The 22,111-nt window shown below is 42.3% G+C and overlaps 1 protein-coding gene across 6 annotated transcripts in view; it reads right to left on the reverse strand.

Moving 5' to 3' along the window:
* Positions 1-22,111, reverse strand: part of ARHGAP44 (Rho GTPase activating protein 44) — a 185,085-nt gene that overhangs the window by 83,411 nt on the left and 79,563 nt on the right. For 5 of the 6 annotated variants that reach the window (XR_005784025.1, XM_040453167.1, XM_040453163.1 and 2 more), the window contains exons 2-3: positions 4,107-4,146; positions 3,363-3,467 (exon numbers count right to left, since the gene is read on the reverse strand). Coding sequence is in view for 4 of the 6 variants with exons in the window: in XM_040453167.1 (XP_040309101.1) it covers positions 3,363-3,467; positions 4,107-4,146 (145 nt within the window). In the remaining 2 variants the exon portion in view is untranslated. Of the gene's footprint in view, positions 1-3,362; positions 3,468-4,106; positions 4,147-22,111 lie in introns of those variants that run through there. The other variant, XM_040453166.1, reaches the window with a different exon arrangement.

A 22,111-nucleotide genomic window follows, 5' to 3' on the forward strand; every position in this document is an offset into this window, starting at 1 on the left:
TACGTATTTGAGCAATGCCCCCGTATTGAGCACAGACTTCCTCCAGGTCGACCAGAGGGGTGTCCAATTTGTATAGTGATCACTGTAATCCTCAGGGCCTGACAACAGCCACTGTGTGGCGGGGGGGGGGCGCCCCCGCCAACAGCAGCCCCATCACCTGTGTCCCAGCTAGCGAATCATGGCCAGCCATGGCAACACCATTTCTCCCCAACACGTAGTCCCCTCCTTAGCCTCCCTTGCAGCTAGGGCAACATAAAATAAATTATTTTGGGAAAGGCTTTTCTCTTCCCCAATAAAAACAAAACAGAAACAAGCACGCAAAGATAGTTGATCTTCTATACCACCCTCATGTGTTCCGCCTCTGATGGGGTTAACATGAAGATGTGATGCCTGGAGCCACAGCAGCCACGTTACAACTACTATAGGAGGGACAAGAACATCGCAGACATGCTGGCCCAAAGCTGATGAATATACCTCGGGACCCACTACCTCAGACATCTCATTAAGTGATAAGTAAGATCCTTTATGCAAAAGTCACAATTAATCAGTGTGTTAACTATGTCTTGTATTTGCTGTAATCTGAGGTTTTGACATCTGGTGCCTTGATGACCCTGGGGGGACCACCTCTGCCAGGGTTAGCCAATTTGTTTTTTTTAAATGTTTATTTATTTTTGAGAGCGAGAGACAGAGACAGAGCACAAGTAAGGGAGGGCCAGAGAGAAAGGGACACACGGAATCTGAAGCAGGCTACAGGCTCTGAGGTGTCAGCACAGAACCCAACAGGGGCTTGGACTCATGAACAGCCAGATCATGACCTGAGTTTCAAGTCAGACGCTTAATCGACTGAGCCACCCAGGCGCCCCCATTATCATTTTTTTTTAATGTTTATTTTTGAGAGAGAGAGAGAGAGAGGCAGGCAGAGTACAAGCAGGGAAGAGGCAGAGAGAGAAGGAGACACAGAATCCAAAGCAGGCTCCAGGCGCTGAGCTGTCAGCACAGAGCCCGGATGCGGGGCTCGAACCTATGAACCACAAGATCATGACCCGAGCTAAAATCAGATGCTCAACCAACTGAGCCACCCTCAGTTTATTTATTTTTGAGAGACAGAATGAGTGCAAGCAGGAAAGGGGCAGAGAGAGGGGGTCAGAGGTTCTGACGTGAGCTCTGTGCAGACAGCAGTGAGACCAACACGGGGCTCTAACCCACGAACTGTGAGATGAGACAAAGTTGGATGCTCAACTGACTGAGCCACCCAGGAGTCACGGGTTAGCCAGTTCTCAGAGACAGTCAACAATTCACCCATGACTGTGCCTTTCAAATGAAAACCAACCAACCCACAGTTTGCACTGCAACGCGTTCGTTTATGGGTGTCCAAGCCACCGTGCACCTGCCCTAACCACCTCAGAGCCAGATACCAGACATTAGAGACGGCCCTATGCCCCAGAGCCTGCTGAAGTTACTCAATCCGGCCAATTCTAAGCCTCTTTATCCTGCCTCAACTATTCCTTCCAAGGGAAAGCACGATCAACTCTTGCATGCATTTGCCGCTCTCTGTCCTGTCTGACCCTGGTGTTTCCCCGTGTGGCCCTCCGTGACATAGTGTCTCCCTCCCCCATCAAACTTATCTTTTCAATGCCAATGATCCCCTAACCTGGTGGCCTCTCCCTATCTTAAATTTCCTATTAATATATTTTAGAACACGTGGGGAGCCAAATGCCTCCTAACTGATACAGTTTGCAAAGATCCTCAGTCCAATTAAAACCCTACAGGTCTAGGCAATTCCCTCCTACCCCGGGGGGGGGGCCCCAAGGTCTAGCAAGAATCAACCTACCAACACCAAAGGCCAGTTTCAAACCCCTAGTGGTAACATTTGGATGCTACTCCTGAGCTTGAGTGGGGTAGGGGCAGAGAGAGAGAGAGGGAGACACAGAATGTGAAGCAGGCTCCAGGCTCCGAGCTGTCAGCACAGAGCCCGACACGGGGCTCGAACTCACGAACCTTGAGATCATGACCTCAGCCGAAGTCGGACACTTAACTGACCGAGCCGCCTAGGCGCCCCTGCAGACTCTCCCTTTAGACAGTTCGGGTGCCCCTTGCTAAAACACTGGATACACACAGAATTACTTCCACAGGTATTTCCCAAACCCTGTGAATATTGTCTTTCTACCACACATAAGTGATTCCTTCTGGGAATGTTAAGAAAGAAGCCACGAGCACTGGGAAGAAGATGGAATGATTGACAGGGAACGTTCTAGAATGGCAGCATGAGACGGGATGGAGCATCCGGACACATCGCGTGACAGTCACTCAACATGAGCCCGCTTAAGCTGGGGGTGGGAGGCTCAGGAAGACCCCTGGGAAGCAGAGGTCAACAGTAACTGCATGCCAGAGACAGAAACACACCAAGCATGTTGACCATAAACTCAAGGAGGATTAAAACCTCCTAGATGGCAGAGTCCTTGAAATAAAGCCAATGGAACCTCTAAGAATTTGTTTTAATCTCTGGTGGAGTTGGGGCGGGGAGGAGGTCAGGAGGGAAGCCAGAGACGACTGGTTCCAGCAAGCACTATTCAACAGGATCGCAATAGGCAATGCCTCTTGTTACTAACGCAGCTTACACACAAAGACATTAGGATACCTTCATTTGTCAGGCTCTCTTTCAAGGTTTCATTAACCTTTATTAACCTTTCGGTAGCCTTCCCTTACAGGGAAAGGGTGCCCGGGTGGCTCAGTCGGTTAAGCCTCCAACTCTTGGTTTCGGTTCAGGTTATGATCTCACGGTTTCAGGAGTTCGAAACCTGCGTCGGGCTCTGTGCTGGCAGCACGGGGTCTGCTTAGGATTCCCTCTTTCTCCCTCTTTCTGCCCCTGTCTCTCTCAAAATAAATACACTTTAAAAATAAACAAATAAAATGAAGTTTTCATTATAGGGAAAATAATTTTCACAACGGTCTTTACAGGTGCCCTAGGGGGGATTTTTTTCCATGGGATCCTAAATACTCTGGAGGCACAGGGAGCCTGTAAGTGAGACCAAGCAGAGAGAAGACAGCTTAGAGCTTCCCTAACCGAGGAATCCCAAGCACACCCTGGTTGCTCCCGTCTGGGGAGAACAAAGAGAGGGACAGCGGGACAGGGTCTTGCCTGCTGAGGGTGGAGGAGGATGCCTCGGGCAGGGTTCAAGGGCAGGGAGGGGTGGGAAGGGGCTGCCACACGGCAGAAACACAGGACACGTCAACCCTCAGACACAGAAATGGCCGTAGAAACACAGCGTAACCAAACATGGCCCCGGGAGCGGGACCCCTGTCCTCCGATGGCCAGGTTTAAGCTGCCGGGGTGGTGCGGTCAGGGCGTGGGGGGTACTTACAGAGCGCTTGTCAGCCTCGGCCCCTTGCTGGCCCTGGAGACATGCGGTGAGCTTCTTGTGCGTGCTGTGGGAGACTTGCTTCACCAGCTCCAGGCGTTTCTCCACCTGCACACAGAGCAGCGGGCGGGGTTACCAGGTGAGGGCAAGGTCAGGAGAAGCAGGGCCATCCATCTGGGCAACCGCGGGAGAAGAGCCTACCCCGTGTCTGTGCAGAGACAAGCACTGCTGGGGATTCAACACCCAACGCTGGAGAACCAGAGCTGGGGGGAGGGAGGGACAATCACAGACGAGGAGACTCTGTGACCCCGCAGTGAAATGACAGCCAGGTCTCCTGAAAAGTCTTACCTAAACCGGTATTTAAAGTAATATATAGGGGTGCCTGGGTGGCTCGGTCGGTTGAGCCTCCGACTTTAGCTCAGGTCATGAGTTCGAGCCCTGCATCGGGCTCTGTGCTGATGGCTCAGAGCCTGGAGCCTGCTTTGGATTCTGTGTCTCCCTCTCTTTCTGTCCCTCCCTCCCCTGCTCACACTCTGTCTCTCTCTCTCTCAAACAAACAAACAAACCTAAAAAAAAACCCCACTTAAATAAACATTAAAAAAAATAAAGTAATATCATAAAGGGAAAGAAGCTGTGTCTAAACAGACTGCATGAGAACCTGTGTCTAAACGGGCACTGGGAACGACTCAGTTTTAATGGGAAGATACATTTCATGTCTATATGCTAAGGGGCCTGTGACAACCTTACCTGAAGAAGGTCTTCACTCAGAACTTCAGTCTTTTCTGCCCTAAAGAGAAAATTGAGAAATATATCAGTGAAGAAAAAAAAAAGAAAAAATTAAGAACACAGTCTCGTACTTATTCCCCACTTCCTCTGCTCACGGTGAGACTAGAAGAACACACATTATTAGCGGACATTTCTAGCAAGAGAAAGTACAGACCATACTGGCATTTACTGGGAACCTTAAATACTCTGGCAAGTAAGATCCTCTGAAGAGTCTATTACCGTCTCGACCCGGGATGAAGGACAGCAAAACCATTTCTGCTGTTCCAGACATCTTTTTTTTTTTTTTTTTAAGTAACAGAATTAAGCATGTTCCCCAACTTGTACCCCATGGCCTCCCCCAAACAAGCAAGTAAAAGTAACAGAAATCTGACCAGGGATCGATAATCAGCAAACAAGGAGAAAACATGGATTCCTCATGAGAAACTCAAATGCCACCATTCAGATCTGGCAACCAAGCGTTAGGCGCCCCTGCCAGAAAGTGGGGGTGGGGGAGCTTGAACCCGAGATGAACACATCTGGAGAAAGAACCTGGACACGGGCCAAAGTGCCCCCAACCTCTTAGCAACCCCTGCACCGCATCAGGGGAGAATGCGAATCTTATATGGCGCAAAGCATTCCTAATTTATTGTCTAGAGAATCTCAGAGATAAGGTTCGGTCAGTGATTTCTCCCCCGTGGGCGTGTTCTCGGTCTGTCATCTTGTCCCTCTGGGGGTCACTCTCTCCCTCTCACACGCACACATACAAACTGCAAATTCCCATGAAAACAGATGATCAACACTCAAGGTACAGAGGAAGAAAACACAATATATGGAGAGCCTGAAGAACTTCAACAGACCAGAATTCTCAAAGATGGCAACATATGTATGAAACACTGAAGAACTAATGATACACTGAAACATTAGTGCCAGGACTTTCACTCCTGGGGAGACGGAGGGAACACATTTCACCTATTTCCTGTCGCTAACTAAAAGCAAAACCTTGGGGCTTTCCGTATAAAACAGAAGACTTTGCAAGGCGGACAGAAGGTAGACTGGCTAGTGACGGCCAGACCCAACGAACGGCATGGTGTGAAATATGGGACTTCTGCCTGACATATTCCACACTTGAAGCTGGGAACGGAAAGACCAGTGAGTGCAGACATAAAAAGTCCAACGAAAGCCAGGTCCCTGTAGCCCGGGGATCAGGAAGGCAGCAGCCTTAGCAAGATAGAAAATGTTCACAGATAACGACTGCTCACTCCAGCCAAATGCTACAGAAGAAAAAACCGTTGTCCTACCCCATCCACACCAGCCAACACTGGGAAGGGCACCTAGCCTTTCACCCTTGCCTGGCCATGACAAAGCACCCAATCCTCCCCTTCCTCTCGGCCAGTGTAGCATCAGAGACATTTGGGTATGGAGCTGGGACATTTGTCACTGCTCAGCTATAACAATGGAAACCATATGAGCGGTCCACACATGCACCCTCGCCTTGTGTTGACAAAGCCTCTGTCTCCTCCTCCGGGAACGCGGTGTAACGGGAGGCCCAGGGGAGTCGAGACTTTCACCGTCATCCGGCAGTAACAAAACCACCCTCTGGATGGCGACAGTGGGAGCCTCGTGGGGAGCAGTAATGAGCCACTCCCAGCCAGGGCGGTATCAGTGAAGGCCCAATGGGGAGCCACAGTTCCCAGTCTCACCAGCAGTAACGAGAGGCATCACCCTCTTGGGGGTGTGGGAACCAGTGGCGGCCAAGGGGGGAACCAGGACTTCTATTTCCACCTGGCAGTAACAGAGCAGAATTCGCCCTTCCCTTGCCAGAATGAGATCAGAGGAAGTCAGCTAAAAGAGAACGTTTAAATAAAACCCAGAATCTCATCATATAAGACAACAGCCAAGTATCAACAAAAAATTGCTTATCCTATCAAGAACCAGAAAGATCCCAAGTTGGATGAAGGCAATCAATGAATGCCAAGAGCAGGATGACGAGACGTTTCAATTACCTGACAAAGACTTCAAAGCATTCGCCAAGAAAATGCTTTGATAAGCATTTATGAACGTGCTTGAAATGAATAAAAAAAATAGAAAGTCTCAGAACAGAAGATATAAACAGGAAGAAAATGAAAATTTTAAAGTTGAAAACTGTAGGGGCGCCTGGGTGGCACAGTCGGTTAAGCGTCCGACTTCAGCCAGGTCGCGATCTCGCGGTCCGTGAGTTCGAGCCCCGCGTCGGGCTCTGGGCTGATGGCTCGGAGCCTGGAGCCTGTTTCCGATTCTGTGTCTCCCTCTCACTCTGCCCCTCCCCCGTTCATGCTCTGTCTCTCTCTGTCCCAAAAATAAATAAACATTGAAAAAAAAATTAAAAAAAAAAATAATAAAGTTGAAAACTGTAATAATCTAAGTTAAAAATCCTGGTAGATGGGGAGGGGGTGCCTTGATGGCTCACTCGTTTGGGGGTCTGACTTTGGCTCAGGTCAGGATCTCATGTTTTGTGGGTTCGAGTCCCGTGTCGGGCTCTGTGCTGACAGCTCGGAGCCTGGAGCCTGTTTCTGATTCTGTGTCTCCCTCTCTCTCTGTACTCTGTCTCTCTCAAAAATAACCGCCCCCCCCCAAAAAAAATCCTGGTGGATGGGTTCAACTGTCGAATGGAGAAAGCAGAGGAAAAATCTGTGAACTGCAAGAAAGCACAAGAGAAATTTCCCAGTCTAAACAACAGAACAAAGATAGAACAAACAACCCAAACCAAAGCATCAGGGACCTGTGGAACTATAGTGGAAGATTAAATGTTTATGTCTTCAGAGTCCCAGAAGAGGGAAAAGAAGGGGGCTGAAAAAATACCCAAAGGTATAATGGCTGAAAACTGCCCCAATTTGGCAAAAGATGTAATATTCAAGAAGCTGAGCACATACAAACAGGACAAACACAAGGAAGTCCTCACCAAGACTCATGGTCAAATTTCTGAAAACTAAAGACAAAGAAGGACTCGATAACAGTGAGACAAAAGTGATACCTTACTAATGGAGGGGAAACAACTCAAATTACAGAAGATTTCTGATGAGAGACTACAGAGGACAGAGGGATGTGGTACACCATTTTCCAAGTACTGAAAGAAAATAACTGCTAACCTACAATCCTATATCCAATTAAAATATCCTTTAGGAATGGAAAAACATCAGGATGTTCTCAGATAAAAGAAAACTAACAAAACGTGTCATCAGCAGGCTCGTCTTAAAGAACTGCTAAGGGAAGTTCTAAACAAAGAAAAAGAAATGGTAAAAGAAATAACCTTCAAGTATCAGGAACGAAGAAAGAACCTGGTGGTCAAAAATAGTAAATAAAATAGTCTTCTTTCTCCCCTTGAGTTTCCTACATTAATGGTTGAAGCAAAAAATTTATAACATTGTGTATGTGGCTCTATATGTATGTAAAGGAAATATTTAATACAAGTATACTTTATTTGGAAGAGGGTAAAGGGACATAGAGGGAAGTAAAGGTTCTAGATTTCACTGAAACTGGTAAAATAAAGATACTAGTATGCTGTGATAAGCTATGTATATGTAATAACCAGAGCCACGGCTAAAAAAGCTACATAAGAAGATACACTCAAACACGTTATAGAGAAATCAAAATGTAACCTAACCCAGAAGGAAAGACAAAACAAAACAATGAAAAAGAGAAAAACCAAACATAAAATAAAAAATAGTGGACGTAAGCCCTAAACCAGCCATACTTACGTTAAATGTAAATGGTGTAACTATACCAGTTAATAGAGATTGGCAGAGTAGGTTAAAAATGTTGTCTAAGAGAATCTCACTTCAAAGGACTATTTTCTTTTTTAACGTTTATTCATTTTTGAGAGACAGAGTACAAGTAGGGGAGGGATAGAGAGAAAGACACAGAATCTGAAGCAGGCTCCAGGCTCTGAGCTGTCAGCAGAGTCCCACATGGAGCTCGAACTTGGGAAGGTGAGATCATGACCTGAGTCGAATGAGAATCTCACTTCAAATATAATTATATAAGTAGGTTGAAAGTAAAATTGTAGAAAAATATACTACATAAACATTAGTCAAAAGCAAGCAGGAGTACCCATATTGACATATGAAGTAGGCTTCTAAGACAGAGAAAATGACTAGCGACAGAAAGGAGAATCATATATTCATAAAAGATCAATCGAATAGGAAGACATAGCAATCCCAAGTGTGTATGAACTAAACAACAATACTGCAAAATACATAAAGCAGAAACTTATAGAACTAAAAGGACACATAGACAAGTCCACATTCGTAACTGGAGACATCAATACTTCCTCTCTCAATTATTGATAGACCAACTAGATATACAAAATTAGGAAGAATAAGTAAGGACACAATAACTCCGTTAACCAATAGATTTTAACTGACATTTATAGAACACTGCATTCAACATCAGCAGACACATACTTTTTCCAGGGCTCATGGGACATATACAACATACAACATCTGGGGTCATAAAACAAACCTCAATTAACTTGAAATAAATGAAATCATAGGCAATGCATTATCCAACCACAGAAGATGTCAAAATAGAAATCAGTAACAGAAAGATAAGAAGAAAATATCGGAAAGTTCAAATACTTGGACACTAAATGAAACACCTCTAAATAATCCATGGGCCAAAGAGAAAGCCTCAAAAGAAATAAATAAAAAATACTGACCTGAATAAAAATGAAAATACCATGTATCAAAATGTTGGATGCAGCCAAAGCAGTGCTAAAGAGGGAAACTGGTAGCACTAAAATCCACACATTAGAAAAAGAAACATTCTCAAATTAAAATATAAGTTCCTACTGCAACACCTATAAAAAGTGAGTTAAAATAAATCCAAAGGAAGGACATCATAAAGATAAGGGCAGAAATGAGTGAATTTAAAACAAAAAATAATAATAGAGAAAAATCAATGAAAGAAAGATCTGGTCCTTTAAAAAACTAAGGACAATTGAAATACACTGTAGCATGACTGAAAAGAAAGAAAAAGACAAATCACCAATAGTAGGAGTGAAACAGGAAATATCACTACAGAACACTGTAAATTTCAAAATGTCTTTGAACAACCTTACACATGTAAATTTGACAACTTATATATGATGGACTAATTATTAAAAAAAAAAAAAAGTTACTATAATATACCCAATAGGAATAGACAATCTTAACAGTCTGTAACTAGTAGGAATTTGAACTTCTACGATTAACTACCTCCCACCCCGCAAAATCTTTACAAAATAATTCTACCAAATGTTTAAAGAAGAATTGACACCAATTCTATACAATGTCTTACAGAATATAGATGAGGAGGGAATACTTCCCAATTCATTTTATGAAGCGAATATTCTTTTGATACCAAAGCTAGACAAAAAACAGTAAAAATAAATAAATAAAATTAAAAGTAAGATAACCGTAGACTAATATTCCCCATGAATAGAGATGTACAAATCCTTAACAAAAGATTACCAAAAGAATTCAATAATATATAAAAATAATTATTTACCATGACCAAGGTGGGTTTGTTCCAGGGATTTGAAAATCAATCAGTGTAATCCATCATCTCAAATACAGACTGAAGAAAAACCGGATCATATCAATAGATGTAGAAAAAGCATATGCAATTCAATTCAAAACCCATTCTTGGTGAAAACTCTCAGAAAGCTAACAATAGAAAGGAATGTCCTCAAATAACATGTGTAAAACAAAACAAAACAAAACAAAACAAAAACAATATCCTACAGTTAACATTGTAGTTAGTGGTGAAAGATGAGATGCTTGACTTCCGAAAACCAAGAACAAGGCCAGTATGTCTGTACTTGACATTCATTCAACATAGTGCTACGCGTCTGAGTCAGTGCAGTAAGGCCAGAAAAGTAAACATAAACCAAAGAGATCTGAAAGGAACAAATTAAAATATCCCTATTTACAGATGACATTATTGTCTATGTAGAAAATGCCAAAAAACCTACAGTGTGCGAGCAGGGGAGGGAGGGAGAGAGAATCTTCCGCTCAGCATGGAGCCTGACGCAGAACTTGATCCCACAACCCTGGGATCACGCCCTGAGCCGAAATCAAGAGTCAGATGCTCAATCGACAGAGCCACGCAGGTGCCCCTCCAATGGGAATTTTTTAAGGTGATGGGTTGCCCCGTATCCTGTTTGTGCTGGTGGTCACGCAAATCCATGTGTGTTAAAACTCAAAGAACCATAACGAAAACATGAGGTTTACTTTGTGCAAATTTTTAAAGTAAAAAAATAATTTTTTAAGAGAAAATCGAGATAATAGACAATAGCAGAAGTCAGTGAGGGAGGATGAGGTGAATGAGGGAGGGGAGTTAAGTATTCTCAGCTCCTGGGGGCGCCTGGGTGGCTCAGTTGGTTGAGTGTCTGCCTTTGGCTCAGGTCATGATCTCGGGCTTCCTGAGAGTCCCACGTCCAGCTTTTTGCTGTCTTCGTGGAGCCCCCTTGGGATCTTCTGTCCTCTCTCTCTGCCCCTCCCTCACTTGTGCCTGCATGCACCCTCTCTCCCCACCCGCCTCTCTGTCCCTCCCAGGTTGGCACTCTCTTTGTCTCTCTCTCAAAAATAAACATTTTTAAAAAAGGCCTAAACACGCCAGTTAAACACTAAACATGTTCAGCATAAAAATAAATAATAATAAAGGGAATTGGCATAGAGCTAGATTTTTAAAAACTAAGAACTGTATCTAAAACATAAACAATCAGGAAGATTAAAGAGAAAAACAGGGAAAAAAAATACCAGGCTATTTCTAATTAACATTATAATAATGTTGGCCAAAATAGACTTTGAGGCAAAAAATAAATAAAATAAAAATAAAATAAAATAAAATAAAATAAAATAAAATAAAATACAGAAAAAACAAAAAACGACATTAAAAGGGAGAGAGGATTGCAATATAATGATAAAAGTCTACCTCATCTAGGGGCTATGAGAATTTGAAACTTGGATGTACCTGTTTAGAATCACAAAGTATATAAATCAAAACTGACAGAACTTCAGGGAAGCCTTTAAAAAATGTACCATAATTGATATGTCAGCATTTCCCTTTTAATTAATGAGAGGTAAGGCAGAAAAAAAGTTAATCAAGATACAGAGGATTTGAAAAACCTAAGTCAACACGATTTATTTGACAGACATACATGGAACCCTGAATATCATCACTATAGAATATAAATTCTTCTCATGCACACAAGAATTCATTTCCAAAAATTAACCACTTATTAGCCTATAAAGCTCTTCTCGATCAACCCCAAAGAAACAGATGCCTTGCAGATGATGTTTTCTGACCCCGGTGCAATTTAGTTTGAAATCATTCACTAAAAAGTTAAAATTAAAAAACAACAATAACAAAGCAAGATTTGGAAACTTCAAATCAATTCTAAATAGCTCATAGGTCAAAATGAAGGTGTTAGAATTTTTTAAATATTTGGAATTGAAAAACAATTAAAATACTGCATATCAACTTGTCAGCAAAGTGATACTTTAAAAAAAATACAGAAACTTGGGACGCTGGGATGGCTCAGTCAGTCAAGCGTACTACTCTTGATTTCGGCTGAGATCATGATCTCGAGGTTTGTGATACCGTAGAGATGAAAACAATAAATGAAAGTGATGAACAGTTTTATTTGAAAACAGACAAAATGGCCAAATAGCTAGAAAAATAAAGCAAGCACAAAGTGACTCAAGGATAAATAGGATTCCAGGGGCGCCTGGGTGGCTCAGTCGGTTAAGAGTGCAAATTTGGCTCAGGTCATGATCTCGCTATTCCTGAGTTCGAGCCTCGAGGTGGGCTCTGTGCTGACAGCTCAGAGCCTGGAGCCTGCTTCGGATTCTGTGTCTCCCTGTCTCTCTCTCTGCCCCTTCTCTACTCACACTCTGTCTCTCTCTCTCTCAAAAACAATAAACATTAAAAAAAAGAATTAATTGGATGCCTGAATAGTCCTATAAACATTTAAAAAACATTAAAGCAGCAATTATATATCTTTTCACGACGGAAAAAGAGGACCAAGGTGTTTAGCAAGAAAATTTCCAAGAAATGCTTCTTTCCAAACTTGCACAAACTTCAAAAGAATAAAAAAAGAAGCTACACCCGCAGCTCATTCTAAGAGACAAATATATAACGTGTTACAAAAACTACACAACGGTGTGCAAAGAAAATCAATCATAGACTGGTTCTATATATTAACAATGATGCAAATACCCTAAACAAAATTAATTAGCACATTATGAGCAAATCAGATAAATTGCTAGACTGCATGAGTGGTTTTTGTGGGTTTTTAAGACTTTACTTTTGTGGGTTTTTTAATGTTTGTTTATTTTTGAGAAAAAGAGAGAAAGAGAGCGCACTTGTGAGCGGGGGAGGGACAGAGAGAGGGACACAGAGGATCTGAAGCGGGCTCCAGGCTCTGAGCTGTCAGCACAGAACCCAACATGGGGCTCAGACTCACAAACCATGAGATCATGACCTGAGCTGAAGTCGGACGCTTAACCGACTGAGCCACCCAGGCTCTTCTAAGATTTTAAGTAATCTCTATACCCATCGTGGGGCTCGAACTCACAACCCCAAGATCAAGATTTACATGCTCCATTGACTGAGTCAGCTAGTTGTCCCAGGAGTGCTTTAACACTAGAAATCTGCAAGTGTAATTCTTCACGCTGACAGGTTAAATGATAAACCATGACTATCTCCGGCAATGCAGACAAAATATTTAATAAAATTCAATGCCTATTCAGGAAAAAAATTTAAAAATGTTAAGGAAAATCCTTATGTATTTCCAAACATACCTATAAAACATTATTCTTAATGGGAACATGTTAAAAATATTCCCTTTGAAGTCAAGAATAAGACAAAAATGCCCACTATCGCTTTCTACCCAGCTTATAAATAAGCAACTAAAATAGAAGATTTAAAAACTAAAGAGAAAGAACCTAAACTAATATAACCTATAGAAGTTATAGAAAATAACTGGGGTGCCTGGATGGCTCAGTCAGTTATGCGTCTGACTTCAGCTCAAGTCATGATCTCACAATTCGTGGGTTTGAGCCCCCCAGCAGGCTCTGTGCTGACAGCTTAGATAGAGCCTGGAGCCTGCTTCAGATTCTGTGTCTCCCTCTCTCTTTGCTCCTCCTTGGGTCGTACTCTGTCTCTCAAAAATGAAAATGTTAAAAAAAATAAGTTATTTAAAATAATCTAAGTTTGGGGCGCCTGGGTGGCGCAGTCGGTTAAGCGTCCGACTTCAGCCAGGTCACGATCTCGCGGTCCGTGAGTTCGAGCCCCACGTCCGGCTCTGGTCTGATGGCTCAGAACCTGGAGCCTGTTTCCGATTCTGTGTCTCCCTCTCTCTCTGCCCCTCCCCCGTTCATGCTCTGTCTCTCTCTGTCCCAAAAATAAATAAACGTTGAAAAAAAAAAATTTAAAAAAAAAATAAATAAATAAATAAAATAAAATAATCTAAGTTTCCAATGATAGCTGGCTATAAAAGCAATATAACAAAATCAATATAGTCAGCAAATACTAAGAAAAACTAATTTTAAAAATCATTTAACATGAAACAAATATAGAATACATTTAATAAGAGACTGGCGATAGCTTATAGAGAAAGAATTAGTAAAAGACATTAAAAAGACAAATGGAGAGACATACTATATTTATGGAAAGAATTAACTTTGTAAAGATATCAGTTCTCTTTATGCCGATGCAACCCTAATAAAAAAGTTTCAATATTAACTTAAAACTGAGTTAAAGAGCTAAATCTTAAACTTACAAGGAATGCAAGATGTAAGAAAAAAACACGAATATCTGTAGGAAGAATAAGTTGGAGGAACTTCACTACCAGACGCTGAAACTTACTCAAGTCAGAGTAATTAAGATAGTATTGATTCTATCAGTGTTCACACTGAACATGAGAACAGAAGACAATGTTGGGGAACAGACTCACACACACAAAATGATAGATAGAGGTGTTATCCCAGATTGTGGAAAAGGGGTGTTATTCAATATGTAGTGCTGGGTCACCTGCATATCCCTCCCTCCCTGCAAAAAAAAAGAAAGAAGAGAAAAGAGAGTTCTACCCAACATTATGCATAAACGCCAAGCCCCAACGAATTAAAGACTTAAAAGGCAAGACGTTAAAACTTCTGGGAAAACACATATGGCATATCTTGTATTTCTGACCATGGAATGACACTTTGAGAAAAAAAGATCAGCCATAAAAGAAAAGAATAATAAATATATTTACATGAAAACTAACTTGTTACAGTAGATGAGAAAAATATCTAAAAAGAAAGTCAGAAAATGGAGAAAGATATATGTAAAAAAGTATGTAACTGCTGAAGTATTAAAATTCAGGTTGTATCAGGAACTCCCAAAAGTCAATTAAAAAAATAAATAAATCAACTCTACAGTATAACAGGCTGAAGACTGGCACTGCTTAAATGAGAAAATTCTAATGATTAACAAATATATAAAAACACGGCCAACCTCGTTAGGAACCAGGACTATGCAAATGAAACCTACAAAGAGATACCATTCTATATCTACCAGTTTGATGAAAATGCATGTCTGACAATTCCAAATAGTGATGATACGGAGGAATGAGAATCTCTACAAAGCACTACGGTAAGTATAAATTGTAGAAAACCATGTGTCATTATCTTGTACATTTAAGGCTGAAACTCAGTACCCAAACATCTTTTAACAAAACAGTACAGAATGTTTACTCTCTTTATGTCTGATGCACTCTAATATTTTCTAGTATGCTCACTAAATCGATTCCATTATCACTAATGAGTTGGAACCTGCGTTCCAAAACAAACACTATCCTACAGAAACCCCTGCACATTTACCAGGAGACATTTATAAAACATTCCTGGCAGTTTTTTTGTTTGTGTGAGATTTTTTTTTTTTTTTGCAAAATAAAAATTAAAAAATGAGGGGAAAAAAATTCCATCAAAAAGAGAATAAAGATATACCCAAAATAATACAATACCTAGGAATAAACATAACCAAAGAGGAGAAAGGTCTGTACTCTGAAAACTATAAAAAAAGAAAGCGATGAAATTGCAGGTGACATAAAGAAACGGAAAAACATTCCATGCTCATGGATTGGGAGAACAAATATTGTTTAAATGTCTATACCACCCAAAGCAATCTACACATTTCATGCAATCCCTATCAAAACACCAACAGCAGGGTGTCTGGGTGGCTCCGTTGGTTAAGCGTCTAACTCTTGATTTGGGCTCTGGTCATGATCTCATGGTTTGTGGGTTTGAGACCTGCGTTGGACTCTGTGCTGACAGCACGAGATTGCTTGGGATTCTCTCTCTTTACCCTCCTTCTCGCTCTGTCCCTCTCGCGCTCACGTGCATGCTCTCTCTCTCAAAATAAACTTAAAATACCAACAGCACATTGTGCAGGACCACAAAAGTCCTTGAGTAGCTAAAGAAATCTTGAAAAAGAAAAGAAAAGCTGGAGGCATCACAATTCCAGACTTCGAGTTATATTTCAAAGCTGTAGGAATCAAAACAGTATGGTCCTGGCACAAAGACACATAGGTCAATGGAAGAGAATAGAAAATAACCAGAATAAACCCACAATTATATGGTCAACTAATCATTGGCAAAGTAGGAAAGAATGCTGAACGGAAAAACACACAGTCTCTTCAACAAATGGTGCTGGGAAAACTGGACAGCAACATGCAGAAGAATGGAACAAGTCCACTTTCTTACACCATGCACAAAAACAAATTCGAAATGGATGAAAGACCTAAATGTGAGTCATGAACCATAAAAATCCTAAAGGGGAACACAGGCAATAACTTGTTTGACGTTGGTTGCAGAGACTTCTTTGAAGATATGTCTCCTGAGGCGAAGGACACAAAAGCAAAAATAAACTGTCAGGACTTAATAAAAATAAAAATCTTCTACACAGCGAAGGAAAACAATCAACAAAACTAAAAGGCAACCTGTGGAATGGGAGAAGATATTTGCAAATGACATATCTGTTAGAGTTAGTATCCAAAATATATAAGGAACTTATAAAACTCAACTCCCCCAAAGCAAATAATCCAATTAAAAAATGGGCAGAAGACATGAACAGACATTTCTCCAAAAGCATACAGATGGGCCAAGAGACACAAGAAAAGATGCTCATCATCCCACATCCTCAGGGAAAATACAAATCAAAACCACCATGAGATACCACCTCACACCGGCCAAAGTCAACACCACAAGAAACAACAGGTGTTGGCGAGGATGTGGAGAAAAAGGAACCCTCGTGCACTGTCGGTGGGAAGGCAAAATGGTGCAGCCACTGCAGAAAACAGTACGGAGGGCCCTCAAAAAGTTAAAGATAGAATGACGTTATGATCCAGCAATCTCACTACTGGGTGTCAAAGAATACACAAATACTAACTCAAAGGGGAACAATGCCCTCCTATGTTTATAGCGGCATTATTTGTAACAGCCATGATAAGGAAGCAGCCCAGGTGTCTATCGACTGACGAATGGATAAAGAAGTCATATGGAAGATTAGTCAGCCTTAAAAAAGGAATGAAATCATGCCATTTGCAACGACATGGATGGAGCTAGTATAACACTAAGCAAAATAAGCCGGTCAGTGAAAGACATGTGATTTCGCTCATATGGGGCATTTAAGAAACAAAACAAATGAGCAAAGGAGGAAATAAGAGAGAGAGAAATCAAGAAGCAGATTCTTCATTAAAGAGAACAAACCGATGGGTTCCAGAGGGGAGGTGGGGAGGGGTTAAATAGGTGATGGGGCGATTAAGGAGTATGCTTATCGAAATGAGTACCAGGTGATGTGCACAAGTGTTGAAGCAATATACTGTGCACCTGAAATTTAATATAACCCTGTGTGTTAACTAACTGGCATTAAAATGAAAACTTAAGAGAGAATAAAGAAATTGGGATATAGCCACATAATGACATATCATACAGTAATAATTAGTGAAATAAAATTTACCCCAAACAAGGGATGATTCTTGGAGGTACAATGTTGAATGGGGGAAATAACTAACAGCAAGATTACTTAAATGATACCATTCGCATAGAGCTCAAAACCAAACATCACTCAACAACATATTGTTAAGGGATAAATACAGATGTAGTAAAATGGGAAGAACCCAAGATTGTAATCACGAAATTTCAAGTAGTGGTTCTCTCCAGGAAAACAAGGGACATTGGATTTGGAGGGATACACAGGTGACTTCAGCATAATTGATAGTGATTTGGTTCTAAATTTTTTTGATGTTTATTTTTATTTTTGAGAGAGAGAGAGAGAGAGAGAGAGAGCGCGCGCACAAGCATAAGCAGGGGGTGGACAGAGAGAGAGGGAGACACAGAATCTGAAGCAGGCTCCAGGCTCCGAGCCGTCAGCACAGAGCCCGATGGAGGGCTGGAACTCACGAACCATGAGATCATGACCTGAGCCGAGACCGGACGCTTAACTGAGCCACCCACGCGTCCTGGTCATGATTTGGTTCTAAATTTGTGCAGTAGGTTCATGGCTCTCTTCATGTTTCAGAACATATAAGAATATAGGTAATCTATGTATTAAATAGTAGATAATGAAACAAAATAACAAAAACCAAGCATTAAGTATTAAGCATATTCTTCTATAAATGATTACCACAATCCCACAAGACTAAAAACAAACAAAAATAATTATGCCCATTGATTCTCTATATTCTGGTTAAAAAATAACAGTGCATACACACACACACACACCATATATATCATATACCATATATAAACCATATATATAACATAGCATATACCACATATAAACAACATATATAATACACACATAAAATATGCATGTTATTATACAGATATACAAATATAAGTTTTATGTATATGAACATTTTCTTTAAACTTTTTACTACTTTTTGCTTGAAAGAAAGAGATGAGTTTCAGGGCATCTGCACAGCTAGCTATGGCAATTACCCACACATCAACTACATGAAAACTAAAATAACCAATAAGAAACATTGTACCTACACGGCTGATAAGAAAGCAACAAACCTTGGTCCTCTGAAGAAAAGTATCTTGTGCTGGAGACAAATTCTGCTCAAGTCTGCTCTTAAAAATTTGGGGCCAGGCGCACCTGGGTGGCTCAGTCGGTTGAGAGTGACTCTGGCTCAGGTCAGTTCATGAGTTTGAGCCCCGTGTCGGGCTCTGTGCTGACAGGTCAGAGCCTGGAGCCTGCTTCGGATTCTGTGTCTCCCTCTCTCTCTGCCCCTCCCCTGCTCGTGCTCTGTCTCTATTCTGTCTCTCAAAAATAAATAAACGTTAATTTTTTTTTTTTTAATTTGGGGCCATAAAAGTTATTTATGACGATCAAAAGCATTTAAGAACATTCTGGAATATGTTTTATTGAAAGACTCATCGATATTGAGTTGGAAGGAGCAAGGAAGGTCACTTAGCCCAATTTTCCACTCCTCTGAGACTTCCATCCATCACTCCAGAAGCATTTCAAGAGAGCATTAAAGACTGACCAATGGAAGGTAATCTTCCAGGAAGGGAGGTGGGCTAACGGGTGATGCTATTTTTAGGAAGCCTGGTATTCTGGGCCTCCTCTTTGTAAATGAAAGACAGAACATCATCCATTATCAAGACAATGAACACTACCATTTTCAGGGGATGAGTCACTCCACAGGATGACAAGCACTCTGCAGGTGACATCTGGGTACAAGTTACCTCTTATTTTTTTACATCAACAGACTACAGCAAAACAGAACCCTGGCAAACTGGTCTAGAAATTGTGCATTGTTCTACTTATGAGCTTCAGAAGAACACCACCACCCACAAAAAATCTTGATTGCCATTGTACGTGAGCTTGTTCGGTCACGGTGGCATTTCTCAAAATGTGTTCCCATGCAAAAAACAGACTCATAAGACACTGAAGAAAAAGGTCCTGTGGACAATTAAGGAAAACATTGAACACTATATTCTCCATTAATGGAGTCTTATTAAAATATTAAAGGTTCTGAGAAGGCCTGCAGTAAATGAAATACTTTAATGTGAGCTAGCCCATCATTTCCCAACTGCATAAAACATATGAAAATATGCATCACACCAAGTAACCAGTACCTCCTGGTGCCAAACATACTTTAGGAAATGTGGAACAGCCTCTGTCACTCCCTTTCTATTTGCACAGTCCCAGGCTTAGCCCCGTAGGGCTCCACCCTGAACTACCACCAGATGCTCAGAACTGACGTCTACACCTCCACCATCCTAACCTCTCATTCGTCATCCGCGCTGTCCTTAGACATCCGTCCCCAAATGCCTCCCTGGCTCCCTCTTGCCTGATGCCTACGAGGTGTTCTGGTAAGTGCTCCAGCCGTAAGCAATGTGTTACTGTTTCAAAATGTACCCAGGAAAGGGGCACCTGGGAGGCTCAGCTGATTAAGCCTCCCACTCTTATTTTTTTTTTTACTGTTTTATTTTTGAGACAGTGCAAGTGGGGGAGGGACATAGGGAGGGGGAGAGAGGATCCTAAGCGGGCTCTGTGCTGACAGCAGCGAGCCTCATGCAGGGGTTTGAACTCATGAACCCAGGAGATCATGACCTGAGCTAACCTCAGACACTCAAGCGACTGAACTACCCAGGCAGGTTCCCCTGAACGTCCGACTCTTGATCTCAGCTCAGGTCTTGATCCCAGGGTCAAAAGAATAAATAAATAAATATAGGGCTGCCTGGGTGGCTCAGTCAGTTTAAGCATCTAACTCTTGATTTAGACTCAGGTCATGCATGATCTCACAGTTCACGGGATGGAGCCCTGCGTCGGGATCTGGGCTGACAGTGCAGAGCCTGCTTGGGATTCCCTCTCTCCCTCTCTCTCTGCCCCTCCCCTGCTTGCTCTCTCTCTCTCAAAAATAAATAAACTTAAAGAAAATTAATTAATTAATTAAAGCGAATAAAATAAAAATAAGATAGATAAAATGAAAATAAAATAATAAAATTAATAAAAATAAAATTAAATTCATAAAGTTAATAGGCAAAATAAATTAAAATAAAATAAAATAAAATAAAATAAAATAAAATAAAATAAAATAAAATAAAATAAAATAAAATCAGGAGGCACAGCAAACCATGCTGGGCCACCCAGGGAAGCATCGAGGCCAGGCAGGGAGCAAAGAGAGTAAAGAGAAAATGTGGGCCACGGCCTTTACTGTGGTTTTCACAGGAGGCAAGGTGAGCCAACTGAGCCGGTGTAGGACTGGAGACTTGGAATAATTCTGGCGGTGGGCTCAGGGCTATCAGGGTGGTCCCCAGGTAGCCAGTACGTGGCCCTGGGTGATTTAAGGCAGAGCACCGTATATCCTGACAGCAGGAGCCTGCTACGCGAGGTGGGTAGGGTTACAGACTGAGGAGTGGCAGGTCTGTGTATCCAAGATGTGCCTGCAGGCCAGCTGCTTGCTATCTCTAGAAATGAGAGGGGGCCTCGGTGGGTCAGCGAGGCTGCAGGTGCCACAGCATCAAGAATACAGAAAATATATCAGGGTGCCCGAGTGGCTCAGGTCATGATCTCGCGGTTCATGATTTGACCCCCGCTTCGGGCTCTGTGCTGACAGCTCAGGGCCTGGAGCCTGCTTCGGATTCTGTGTCTCCCTCTCTCTCTGTCCCTCCTCTGCTCATGCTCTGTCTGTCTCTCTCAAAAATACACATTACAAAAAATTTAAAAAAAAGATTCTGTGTCTCCCTCTGTCTCTGCCCCTCCCCCACTCACGCTCGGTCTGTCTCTCAAAAAATTAATAAATGTTAAAAAGAGTTTAAGTAAAATAACATTAAAAAAAAAACACAGAAAATAGAATTAATCCAGGCACTCATTCCTTAAAACAACCTAGAAAGTCTTATTATACCCATTTTTTTATTATTTTTTTTGTTTTGTTTTGTTTTTTTAAAAAATTTTTTTCAACGTTTATTTATTTTTGGGACAGAGAGAGACAGAGCATGAACGGGCGAGGGGCAGAGAGAGAGGGAGACACAGAATCAGAAACAGGCTCCAGGCTCTGAGCCATCAGCCCAGAGCCCGACGCGGGGCTCGAACTCACGGACCGCGAGATCGTGACCTGGCTGAAGTCGGACGCTTAACCGACTGCGCCACCCAGGCGCCTATACCCATTTTTTTAAATGAGAAAATGAGGTTACTGTAAATTGTCACCGCCTTAGTAGAACATGCCACAGGGTGGGCCCCAGACCTACAGCAGCGGCATCGCTTTGAAACTTCTTAGAAATATGCATGCTCCAGCGCCTGCACGGAAATTCTGGGAGCGAGGTCCGACAATCTGTGCTTTAAGTAGCCCCCCCTCCCAGATGATTCTGAAACACGTTGAGAAACACTGGTGTATGGAAGACAATCGAAAATCCCTGCTTGGGAAAACCTCACTCTGACTCCCCAGACTGATCTCTTCAAGGCTCTCTGAGCTGTCCCCATCTTCTACACCCCCTGCCCTGCCTTCGGTCGCTCCCCTCCCCTCCCCTCCCCTGCCAGATGAGATCCAGGCTCCAGGCGCACCTAAGTTTCCCTTGTTCAAGGACAAGCCCCACGAGGACTCAGCACCCCCTGCACCAGCACAGTACCCAGACCCTGCAGGAACGGGTGTGTCCTATCGCACGGTATTCCTGTCAAGGCTTTCAGCAGCTGAAATAGGGTAAAGGGAAGCAGCATGAATTTACGTGGGAAAAATGTTCCAGCCACTCCCAGACCCAAGAAATAACCTCTCTCGAACTTTTCTCAAACCGCAGGACACATCTTGCCAACAGAGGCACAAAATAAATCGAGAGAGGGGCACCTGGGTGGCTCAGTGCTCAGAGCGTCCGACTTCGACTCAGGTCTTACCCAGAGTTTGAGCCCCGCATCAGGCTTGCTGCCCTCGGCACAGAGCCCCCACTTCGGATCCCCTGCCCCCCCCCCGCCCCTCACCA

The sequence above is a fragment of the Herpailurus yagouaroundi genome, unplaced genomic scaffold, assembly GCF_014898765.1.
Source record: "Herpailurus yagouaroundi ecotype Mexico unplaced genomic scaffold, PumYag 208, whole genome shotgun sequence".
Classification (NCBI taxonomy): domain Eukaryota; kingdom Metazoa; phylum Chordata; class Mammalia; order Carnivora; family Felidae; genus Herpailurus; species Herpailurus yagouaroundi.